At 37.1% G+C, this 12,919-nt stretch overlaps 1 protein-coding gene across 1 annotated transcript in view; it reads left to right on the forward strand.

Annotated features, from left to right (window-relative positions):
- The window catches only part of nck2a (NCK adaptor protein 2a), a 56,620-nt gene extending 46,488 nt beyond the window's left edge, over positions 1 to 10,132 (forward strand). Inside the window, exons 3-4 of the mRNA XM_030124920.1 lie at positions 4,985 to 5,763; positions 8,480 to 10,132. Of these exons, the coding sequence (XP_029980780.1) occupies positions 4,985 to 5,763; positions 8,480 to 8,674 (974 nt within the window). The 3' untranslated portion in view covers positions 8,675 to 10,132. The remainder of the gene's footprint in view (positions 1 to 4,984; positions 5,764 to 8,479) is intronic.
- The last annotated feature ends 2,787 nt before the right edge of the window (positions 10,133 to 12,919 follow it).

Raw genomic sequence — 12,919 nt, forward strand, 5'->3', positions numbered from 1 at the left:
ACTAAAATGTCATTGAGTCACCCTTGTCTTTAAACATGGTTTTGGGCAGAGTTACATCAGAGATATTTCCGTTTGCAATGATGGTGAAACAGTTCCCATGATCTCACACCATTTCATCAATTTGTGTCATTTATTACTGTTTTAACTGAAAGCAGAAAGGACATACTTAGCTTTTAAGTATTCTATAAATAAATTAATGGGCAGCTATTTTGATAATTGGTTTGAATAGTTTATGGGAAAATAAAACATAATTTTCTGCTTTCATCTTCTTAAGCTGAAGTCCTTGATAGCTATTACTGAGCAAAAACTCCATATTTTCCCTTTAGCTTATTGTAATTCAAGTGGTCTGAGAGGAAATAAGAGTTCTGCTAACTTCTGTGGACTGAATAAATAATAACATTTTCTCATGTCTTTACCCCTCCTGTGACCGTAAACCACATATCTTTGGGTTACGGACCAAGCAAGATCATCTCAGATTATGAAGAACACTGACATTTTTCTGTATTTTCTGACATTTTATAGAAAAAAACCTGATCCCTTATTTCAGAAAATAATAGAGGTAGGCCGATATATAGATTTTTTGTTATATGATATTTGATCAGGCATCTGTGTGGTCAGCACTTGAAGTACCATGTTTACACGTATTAATAATTTCATTTATATTGCTGCATAAAAATCTTAATCATCAGAGTGTTTCAATAGTATTTTATGGTCAATGTGCTTTTGAAAAAAAAAAAAAAAAAATTGGCCTTAAATATCGGCCTCAAAAATCAGCTGTAGATATCGGCCGTTGGGTGACCAAATTTAAAAAAAAAAAAAAAAAAATTGGCATCGGCCTTAGAAAAACCCGTATCGGTCGACCTCTAGAAAATAACCATGAGTTTCAGCCTTAGCTCTCACCAGTGTTTGATTCCAGCTGATGGATCTCCTGTGCCTCTACATCTGTGCTTCCTGTTGCATCTCCTATTGGCTATTTTGCTAATGAGGGTGAAATAATATCAAATATTTATGTAAACAAGGTTCGGTTTGTACTCTCAAACTAATATCTTTTGTAACAGTTCTTCTCATCTTCTCTGGTTTTTATTCCAGTTGAACCATTATGCCTGTCGACAAATATTTTTGGTTGCCTGAGGTTTTTTGGCAGGTTTTACTGGTTTTACAAGACTCTAGGCACGCGTGAAATATTAACAGTAACACTGCACCAGTTATTTTTGGGACCACATAGCTTGTTTCTGATTTACTTCAAGTGCTCTTTTAAATTGTTGCACTCACTGCCATGGTGCAGATGCTTCATGTAAGTGCCTGGATGTGCTTTTTTTTCATTACTACATCCACTTGCAGTACTTGTGGATAGGGTGGCACTGTGAACTCATACTAACATCCTCACAGTAAGCTATAGAGTGAAGTAATGTGCTGCAACATGTAGTCATCGGCACTTTCATCAACTCCGTATCCTGTGAGTTGAAGCGCCCAGGGTTTGGAAATCTAGTCTCTTTCCACAGGATGAAGCGGTCGGTGAGGGCTGGGAGTGAATGTGTGGGAGGAGAGGATATAGCTCACTTCTTCTCTAACCAGTAGGCCAGTGCCTTGAAGTGGAAATGAGTGAAGAAGAAAGGTGTGTGTGCATAGAGAGGGTTTTCACTTGGCTTGAGGGAGTGTGATGCACCGCTGCTGTCAAGTGACGGGATATTTTATTTTTCTCATGGGACTACCTGAAGTAGGTGCAGGAGTCAACCTTTGTTTCTGGCTAACAGTCAAGAGATACGCAGAGCTATTAGATATGTAGGCTCTTCACTTCTATCCATAAACATGATCTGCTTGTTATTCCCGTCTCATCCTTCTCTTTGCGTTTTTGTCAGCTGTGGCCTCTGATGTGCTCCGTCTATGTGTGTGAGAAACAGCTGCCAAGGGACCCCTCGTCTTTCTTCGCCACTCTCCTCCTCGTCTTCTCTCTGCCAACAAGTTTCATGCTACTCTGTGTGAACCCAACAATTCTCCAAACAATGTAAATGATCTATTCAGCGGTGACATTTCTGTGGCATTTCAGCAGCAGGCTCTGTGGCAAAAACTGGGTGATTTGCTGTCAAGAAACCCACATTCAGACACACTCTCACTTAGTTATTAGCAGCACACGCATATGCATATTTCAGCTGTTGAACCAAAGGTTTAAGTGTTGTCAAACACATAGTGCATCATTATTATTTTAGCAGGGATCTGAAGTGGAGACCTACTTGGTTATGTTCTACGGAGAGACTTTAGAAGTTTAAGGTCTAATTGAAGTGTGCAAACACATGTTAAAAACCCAGTCTTTGAAAGTACACCAGTGGAGAAGTCAGAGACGGGTAAGACAGGTGCCGACTTTGATCCTGGATATACCTGTCATTATCAAGCCCACGGTGCCTGCTCCACTTTTCATTCCCTGTCTGCACCGCCTATTTTCATCCTTTTGATTAGAATAGGTGCACATACAGCATGTGTCCACAGAATATTAAGCAGATAATGAGGAATCTAATTTCTCTTGGTATGAGAATATGAATCATGCAGTGTTCATAGCAGCTGGGCGTGAGTATTTCCATGCTTGTTTTTTATTAATTAGAGCATTGGCACATCCTTCACTGCTGAGATCTCTAATAGGACTTCCTGTATCATCTCTTTCTAAAGTTGTTTTCTTTGCTTGTGAGGGACTATTAGTGCAATTTGCGGCCTCAATTAGTTTTCTGCTGACCTAACCTGCATCATCCCCCAAAGGACACAGTCTTTCCTGCTTTCTGAAGTCTGCTATCAGTTTTCACAGCCTCCTCCATCTGCTTCCACAATAAAATAAAACTCTGACTAGATTGTACATTTAAAGTTGCCACAATAAATGTTTTGATCAAATTTCTCTTAAAGGGAAAAGGGTGAGTGGCTGTGATGAACCACTCTGAGCTGTCTAAAATGTTTCCCATGATGCGATGAAGACCAGGCCAGAGCTAATATTAATGCTAATGCTAATTCATATCTGCTGACGAGTTAAAGGAGTGATATTTTGCTTTTTTAAAAAAATGAAATTATGCATTTTAAAACATTTCCCTGTGGTCTACATAAACTGTAAATGCTATGCTTGGGTCTGACTACAACCGCTGCTGCTGACAAACAATTACGTCGTACTCAGAGAAATGTTTGTCTGAAGTCTTGACCGTATACGTGCAAATGTCTTGGCATGACTACTTATAAAACATAACAAATTAAGCAGTAATTAAAACAGGTTGTAGAAATCCACTCGATTTTTGCCAAAATGAATATACAGATAGCTTTGCAGCACCTGGAGGGTTCAAATTCAAACTTTTTGAACTATTAGGGTCCAAATACACAAATAAATGTACCAAAGACTAATAAAAGTGGGTTTAAAAAAATATGACCTCTTTAAGAGTTACCGGTTACCCACAAAATGTATTTTAGACGATATTATGTTCATGTGGTGTTTCCATCCTGTAGTTTCACCCTCAAACATTTTGACATTGAAAAAGGTCATTAATCAAAGTTAACATTCAATTTCAGAAAATTAGGGCAAAACTATATAAGGAAAAGCTTTCTCTTCTACAGTTAATAGGCCTTTTAGACACTCCCTACTGGAGCACACAGCAAGGTGGTTGGAGTTTTCCAAACTTCTACAGGGTCTGTGTTGCTACAGTTCTGCATTTTGGATGGAGGACCTTCATTATAAACTTGAGAAAAGGAGTATTGAGGGGAAACTATTTTCAGCATAAAAAGCAGAATGTTTATTTTTGTCAATCATGCCATTTTTATGTAGGATAAACATTTGTCAGATTTCGTATTTTATTTTATTTTTTGGAGCATTCCCTTATTCTTGTGTGCACAGCAGCATTGACATGAAACAGAAATGGTCTAAAGTCTCTGATGTGCCATCTACAGTTTATAGACTTCTGTAAAGAATCATTAGGTCATTTTTTATTTCCTGTAGAAACATGACCTTTTGATACTCTGCACATGCATCATGAATTATTTCTTGTTATTTGCTGTCCTTTAAATACAGCTTGTCTTAAAAACACTTCATCTGACTTTTTTTTAATATACATTTCCATACAAGACACTACAATGGCTTCACAAGTCGCATTTGACAAATGTTTTCACTGCTTTAAGTCGATGTAATTATTTCTAAAGCTGTGTGTCTGTGGGATTCCTTGTTTGTATTAGGTCCACAATATGGACATAAATATTGGGACACCTCACACCTACACTTTGTCAGAATTTCCCATTCCTGTTGATATGAAATATTGTCATGATAAAAACATCAGTATCAGTTGTTGCCAGTTATCACTATAAATGTCAAATCAGTGTTTCATTCAAGTTTAGAGGCTGCATCTTCTTTCTGAGTGAGCGTTGTAGAAAACAGGTGTTTACTTGTGGTTTAAAATGATTAGTTGTGGTCAGAAAGTGACAAATATTCAGAAATCTAGAATATCTATATTATAATGATTTTTAAAAAAAAATTAAATGTTGGGTGAAATGTACAGCAGTATTTTGTAAGAGTAGATAAACAAAAGTAAAACTCAAGATGAAGTAAAAACATTTATTTCAATATTTATCACAACATAAAATTATAATTTGACATTTGTCGTTATAATTTTTGAACCAAAGCCCCTGTTAGAAATCAATGACCTAGAGCCTGAGCCTTATAGGTAGGAGGAAAGATTTATCAGAAGGTTAAAAAAAAGAAGATGAAACCTGAAATAAGGTTTTAGGAGCAGCGGTGCTCCAGTCATGTGTTGTAGCTCCATTAAAAACTACATCAATAATTTTTTTTCTTATTATCAATTAATCATCTATCAAAAGTAAAAGAAAAAGTAGTGAAAGTCCTTTGTCTTATACGGTGTTTTCTTATTAATTGAAGATTTGTTTTCATTGTACTAATTGATTTGTTCAAACTTGGACATCACTTACTGATTTGTGTCTCGTCATGTTTTCTCTCTCTGATTCGCTGCAGGACTTGGAAAAACTAAGCGGAAGACGAGTGCTCGTGACGCATCCCCGACGCCGAGCTCAGACACAGAGTACCCCTCGAATGGCAGCGGCGGCGGAGGAGGGGGTGGGGGCGCCGCAGAGAGAATCTACGACCTCAACATCCCCGCCGTGGTCAAGTTCGCCTACACAGCAGAGAGGGACGACGAGCTGACCCTGGTCAAGGGCTCCAGGGTCGTCGTGATGGAGAAATGTAGCGACGGCTGGTGGCGAGGCAGTCAGGCGGGCCGGGTGGGCTGGTTTCCTTCCAATTACGTCCAGGAGGAGATGGGCGGCCCAGATGACAGAGGGGAGGGGGACGCCTCACGGGGCTACGGAGGCTCTCAAGGGACATTGGTGGCCAACGGGCGCGCAGGTGGAGGCGGACGGGCCGCTGTTCTGCACCTGGTTCAGACGCTCTACCCCTTCAGCCCCGTGACGGAGGAGGAGCTGAACTTTGAGAAAGGGGAGGTCATGGAAGTGGTGGAGAAGCCGGAGAATGACCCCGAGTGGTGGAGGTGTAGGAACTCACGTGGCATGGTCGGCCTGGTGCCTAAAAACTATGTGATGGTGCTGGACGAGCGGCCCGGCCCGCCCTCCTCCACGTCCGGCTCCCCGCAGAACCGCTTCATAGCACCGGCTCGCACGGGGAAGTTCGCCGGGAGGGACTGGTACTACGGCAACATCACCAGACACCAGGCCGAGTGCGTCCTCAACGAGAGAGGAGAGGAGGGCGACTTCCTCATACGAGACAGCGAGTCATCGGTGAGTCATGAGACCCCAGGACGCTGCGAGGAAAAAGAAAGATTTAATGAAGGCACGCAAGGGAATGACCTAGAGTTAAAAATACAAAGTCACAAAAGTGCATTAGTTCTGCATTCAGTAACTGTTGGTTTGGAGTCGGTCCACAGGGAGTTTACAGCGTCAGTGACATTTCAACAGCTTATTTCATACAGATTCAACAATCAAGCTGTTACACTATGTTCAGATGAGTCTGCTTATTTTATTTTATTTTAACTTAAATTTATTTCTGTTTTATTACATTTTTTTTTTACTTAATTTTATCTTTATTTTATTTTGTTTTTATTGTGTTTTTATTTTATGCGGGTTCAAATCCCAAATACTTACTATAAGCTGTTGAAATGGTACCGATAATGTGAATTTTCTAGGTGAACTATCTAAATAAAGTGTTCTGAGAATTATTTTCTCAAAAGACAAAGTAAGAACCATTTATCACCTTTAATTAATCTTATTATACTGGTCTACAATTTTTTAGAAATGATTTGCTTCAGAGATTAAATGTGCTAAATGTTACATATTTTAATAAGATTAAATTGAAAATAAATGACAAAAGTGCCGGTTTGCTGATGTTTTCAAGGTATATGATTAAGTGTTATTACACATATATATTGGTTTATGTACATTTATATAATAGTTTTATAAATCTTCCACTAAATAGAACCTGTAAAGTGAATGTATTCTAATGTGCAGACAGTGTTTTGAAGTAGATCTTGTAGCTCTGAGACAAATATTCCTTTTGAGTCAAACCCATTCTCTCGTTAATTCTTGAATTTCACATTTTGACCCAAGGCTGTATCTTGGAAAGTTCAGCCAACCAGCATTTTTTACTTGATTTTTCTTAATCAGTGACTCTCATGTGGTAAAATTTCATTACTTTTGTTCTAGAAGCATTTTCCTTGTAGACCAGTGTTATGGATCAGACACTAGTATCTAATCTGCTTCCTTCACAAATCACTGTTATAGTGATATTTTTAAATATATCTTACATTATTACACATCTGAGTAAAGAGACACTGGAACATTTATTTGCAGAAAATTGATGTTTTTGAGAAATCAATGCAAAGAAAATGAGTCGTATTCATTATTAATCAACATAACACTAATGTTTTAACTTCAGTATTTGGTTTATTTGCCCTGATTTCACTAGTCAACAATGATTTTATAGAAACATTTTATAGTGAGAAAAATACCTGGTTTTACTTATATCTGTTTTGCTGATTTCACATCTGAAATCAGAATTATCATGAACAAGTCAATATTTACCCATTAGCAACATATCACATCAGTTTTTTTTTTTTTAGAAATTCTAAGTGACTAAACTTTAGATAGTTAATAGTACCTTAAAGAAGAGTCGATTCTTTTTTTTCTTTTAGCCAATTTGAGGTGTAAGTCATGAAGATGGTAAACAGTTTCATCCAGATTATTATTATTATTTTTTTTATTGTTATAACCTTTATTTAGCCAGGAAAAAACTCATTCAGATTAAAGATGTCATTTTCAAGAGTGTCCTGGCCAAGATAGTTATCCTACACAAAATGGAAATCACAGCCCTACATCCACACTAACATACATAAACACAATGAAGTCAGTACTAAAAACAAACTTGAAACTGATAACATATAAATAAAACATAACCATTATTTGAAAAGGTACTAAAAGTATAACAACAATGGTCCTTATAAAAGCATCTCAAAGCCAAACCAAATTCAAACAATTACAAAAAACATCTACACCCACATTTGTCTTTTCCCATTCATTTAAAATGACTTTGAATGTATTAGGAGACAAATTCTTTCAACATCCAGATATTTGTGAAATGAATCCAGGTACCACAGGGTTTAACCTGAACATGACGGTGTTTACTGTTGGTTCCTACGGCATCAAACTGTAACAACACAAGAACAAGAGACATTTCACAACATTGTTGAGTCTGAAGGTTTATTCTTTACTTTGATTAAAAACCATATATTTAAGTAAATATGACCAGGTCCACATGTATTACCTTCAGATTATGAATACATAAGAAAAGGCATTAGCAGAAGACTGAAAAACTAATGTTTTTTTTTTTTTTTTTTTTTTTTTTTAACGTGTTTACTAAAAATCGTGATGTGCTGGAGGAATTCTAGTTTGAGATTTGGACTCAGCATCACTGATATAGTCCAGAGCAGAGGTTTTTCCTCCAACAGCAGAAGAAAACTTTTAGGTTTTTGTTGTTGTTCTCCAGTGTTTTCAGTCACTGCTGCAAAAACTCAAGTAGATCATGTTTATCTGATGGTTTGTTCATCCATCTTCTTGATCACGTCAGACATTTGAACTTTGCTCAGACCTGTATATTTGTTGTCTTTTCCTATTTTTTTCCAAAGCGGTTGCATTAGTTCCTTATTTCATGGAGCTGCAGCCATCTAATAATAATGATAATGATAATGATAATAATAATAATAATAATAATAATAATAAGTTTTGTATCGCGCTTTTCTAAGCACTCAAAGATGCTTGATTTGAATGTTTTGGAGTCAGAGCGGTAGATTTTTACTCAAACCTAAATCTTACTTTTTGCAGTTTGACATGTCTCTTTAAACATGACTCTATACTGCCATCTGCTGGTGGACTGTCCTGTATTAACCAGAATGACCTGTTCTTCTCTTTATTTCTAACCAGTGTTTCTCCATTTATATTTCAGCCCAGTGATTTCTCCGTGTCTCTGAAGGCGGTGGGTAAGAATAAGCACTTTAAGGTGCAGCTGTCAGACGGAGTTTACTGTATTGGCCAGAGAAGGTTCAACTCCATGGACGAACTAGTAGAGCACTACAAGAAAGCCCCCATCTTCACCAGTGACCATGGAGAGAAGCTGTACCTGGTCAAAGCGCTGCTGTGATTCACACATCGTCACATCTACACTGGATCTCATACACACAAACACACACTCATACACACTATACGAACGTCACTCCCTAACTGTCTTAATCAAGCCTTAGCTCTGGACCCTCTTGCTGTGGCATCGTGGGAAATAACGTCCCCTCTTTACCATATCCATACCCTCAGTCACTTTGTTTGGTTTTATCCGTCACCCTCCTACGGTGACTGAATGAAAAGGCCACGTATTTAACCCCCGGATGACGAGCACTGTGTCAACACTCATCCCTCGTGTATGATTTTGTAGTCTCTGTCGTTCTTGGGGTGTAATTTGCAGCGAGCACATCTGTTGCAAACAAAAACACCCGTGGCCTTTTTGTTTTGTTTTTTTTTTGTTTTGTGTGTGTGGGGGCGGAGCTCTTCTTCTGATGTCATACATAACGTCCATAACTGACTACCATGCACATGTAGGTTACACCATTGCTCTTAATCCACACAGGAGGACAGATGCCGCTGAAAGAGGGCGTGACCTCTTTAAGGACCTTACTCTGATGTCCTGTCCAATTGTCAGCCATTGTTTTATTTTCTTCTTTTATTTTTAAAAGATGTCGAAATACTTTTGCTTTCCTGAGGTGTTTTTTTTTTTTTTTTTAAAGCTAATTTAAGTTTCTCTCTGGAGTTATTAATCACTGCGCTTACATACGACTTCACTAAGTGACCAGAATCACTCTCTTGCCTTTGTCTCTTTTGTTTTCACCATTCCTCCTCTATAATTTCTCTCCCCGTCGGAACTTTATTTTTTTCACTTTTTACAATTTCCTCCTTGTTTCTGTCTTCACAAACTGATGTTGGTTCAAATCTTCCTGTTAAATGTGGGGAGGCTGTTAATGCAATAGGGGAGACCTCTGATTTCCTGTAGAGTTTGAATGTTTATCAGTGTAACCAAATGTGCCACCCTGTACCCATACTACTGGCTCCAGGTCTGCACTGCACTCACTAAACTTGGCATTCATTCATGCTCATGCTTTATATTGTGTCACATTGAACATGTTCCTGTTCTGTTCTCCAGTATGTGTCTGTAGCTACATAAGGATACTGACTGAAGAATAATAAAAAACTTTTTGGTAACAACTCTGAGTAGCTACACTTGATCTGCTTTAGCTCCTGCAAATAAAAGCAGTTATAACAACAAAAAAAAAATAAAGTACCTGATCTAGTATTTCTCAAAGATGAATAAATATATCTTTGTGAATTTTGTGATTATTAGAGAATTTTTTGCAGAAAAGTAACATTAAACACAGAAAACTACAATGTTTTGTGATTGAGACCCCAGTAATAAATACACCATGAAGGGACAACATTCACCTTTACATTAAGATATCTATATTAAAAAAAAAACAAAAAACCACAAATTATGACGTTAAGACCAGCGCTTTCAGCTCGTTTATCGTTTTGACGAAGCAACAGCAATTAATGATCATGTTTCACTGTTAGGAAACCAAATACACTGTCAGCTGGTTTAAAAAGTCCTACCAAACGTTTATTTTCTTTTGCAATGCTTGTCTGTTTACCAATGGAAGTGTTGATCATGGGGTTCTCAGCTTTTATATGATATATCTGAATGTTATTGAGCATTGTTATTTAATTCTTGTCTCCACTGTATGTATATATTCAAAATAAGATGAGGTGCATATATGAATCAATAAGATCCAATTATGGTACTGTATCACCGACAACGTGATGAGAATTGAAATACTTTTGTTCAATAAAATTTTTTGAAGAATACTAAAATGATTGTGTTGGTTTCATCATCTTTTCGGTCAAATGTGACTGTGGTATTGGACCCGAACACCGACCTGGACCCGGACCCAAATCATCCAGAGGAGGAGCTCCATTTGGATCGATGCTTTAACCCACCGGTGTCAAACACGTTAGTTCACATGCAGCCCAATATGATCTCACACAAACCAGTAAAATACCAGCATTATAGAAATAATGACAACTCCAATTTTTTCTCTTTGTTTTAACACAAAAAAGGGAAATTTCTGTATGACAATGTTTACAAAGTATGCCTACACAGAAAGTATGAATAACCTTAAGAAAAATAAATGTGATTTTGTCAGGTTATCATTTACACATGAATTGCAACTTCCAGGTTAATGGATTTACAAAGGCACAAAATACTTAGTTATGGGCTTCTGGAACTGAAAAATAATAGCATTTAACTTTATGATCAAAACTATTGGTCAAGTCGGACATTTTTGGGCATTGCAAATGCAGTTTTCCTCTACATTTAACCTTTCCAAAGTCATATCTGCTTTTATTTTAACCCTTTCATGTACGAATTATGAGAACCTTAATCAAAATTTTTTCCTGAGTGTTTTTAATTCCTCTTTAGGCATGAAAAAAAATAATGCGATTGAAAATTTTCTTCTGAAAAATACATTTTAAAAAATAGATCAAATAAAAATAATTTTAAAAAATAAAAATAAAAAATACATTAAAAAAAAATAATGAAAAAAAAAAAAAATTCTTATGAACCTATCTTTCAGGAAGTTGCAAAAATGTCCACTCAGCTGGACACCACATGTTTAATTTTTGATGCACAGAAACAGGTATTTACTGATAAATTGTGTGAAAACTATGGGGAGGGCTTGTGATTCTGGGGGTTTATGCTCAGGAGAGATCTACATAATGTTACCAATTCATGTCAGAAAAGATATATAGTGTCTTAAAACTTTAATAAAGATATGTGTAAAAAAAATAAAAATACAAAAAAATTAAAAAAAAAAAATCCATGAATATACAAGAGAACAGCTGTAGAATAGCTGTCCACTGTAGTGACCAGTATGCATGAAAGGGTTAATAGTATCCACTGGATTTTCAGTGAAACTCAGGTATTGTCTTTTGTTTCATTTATTTAAAATGAAGATGTTCATAAAATCTCAGTAAAGGTTATATCAAATGTAAAGATTCTATCAAAACAGAGAAAACTGAAGAAAATGTGACTAAGCGAAATATATCATTAAGTAAACATAAAAATAAGCATTTACAACCACTGCCATTTATCAAACTATTTTATTTTAGTTTAATTGATGAATCATGAAAACAAAACATAACACTTTCTACATTGACTACAGAGCCTCTGAACGTCCAAATGGGTCAAAGCTGATGCCAGTGAAAAGCTGCAAATCTGTATTTTCCCAGAAGTATTATTTACATGTTATTGACAGGATTATTGATTTGAAGGTTATTAACGTTTCAGATCTGTAGATGTTTTTGGTCACCGGTGGTTTAAGTCTCTGAGGGTTAAATAAAGCTACTTTAAAACTGAAACAAACACACCATCCACACTGATTGTCTGTGCTTTGTTTCACACAATAACTTCATAACAAAGATGATCTAAGTCAGATATAATATGAGCTGTGACCCACCTTGGTCATCCATACAAAGGTCAAAGGTCAGGATCATTTTATTTTATAGTCTATTATACAAACAACGATTTGGTCTCACCTACCTTTAAAAACACTATTTCAGAAAAAATGTCATATAAAGGGAAATTGAGAGGCAGTAAAGTCTAGTTTTCAGAATACAAATACATCATTAAAATGCATACATCTGTTAATATAGTTTCATCTTTCTGCTTTCTTGTATTTATGCTGAAGTGATGGTTTCTATTTTTGATGAAGATGTTTGGTTCTGTGTCAGTCATTAACCATAAGTTGTCTAATTTTATGAATGTACAGTGGACAGTGTTGGAGTGGAAGTTATGATCCAGGGAACTTTATGTGTCCCATAATGGCCAGTTCAGTTTCACAGCTCCCAGTCTGCTTGTATTTCTACTTAGAAGTATGTGAAGTTCTACTAGAACCTTCTATGCAGCTCCAAAAATGTCAATCTATTCAAAACAGTGCCACCAGAACCCTTACATGAATCCATAAACAGTAACACATCACTCCAGTTCTCCAGAACCTCCACTGGCTCCCAACCTCCTTCAGAACCAACTATAAGACAGCCCTCATTACCTTCAAGTACACCCATGGAAATGCCCCCGACTACTTCAAGGACCTCCCGGCCCCTCATACATCCACCTGAAGCCTCCAGCCCCACAGAACCAACCTTCTTTTCCCCCCCAGAACCAAACTTTGGACCATGGAAGACCGGGCCTTCTCCTGTACCACCCCCTGTATGTAGAACTCCCTCCCAGACCACCTCAGAGCTCCACAGTCACTGAACTCATTCAAGAAGGGACTGAAGACATTTCTGT

The sequence above is a fragment of the Sphaeramia orbicularis genome, chromosome 21, assembly GCF_902148855.1.
Source record: "Sphaeramia orbicularis chromosome 21, fSphaOr1.1, whole genome shotgun sequence".
Taxonomy (NCBI): Eukaryota; Metazoa; Chordata; class Actinopteri; order Kurtiformes; family Apogonidae; genus Sphaeramia; species Sphaeramia orbicularis.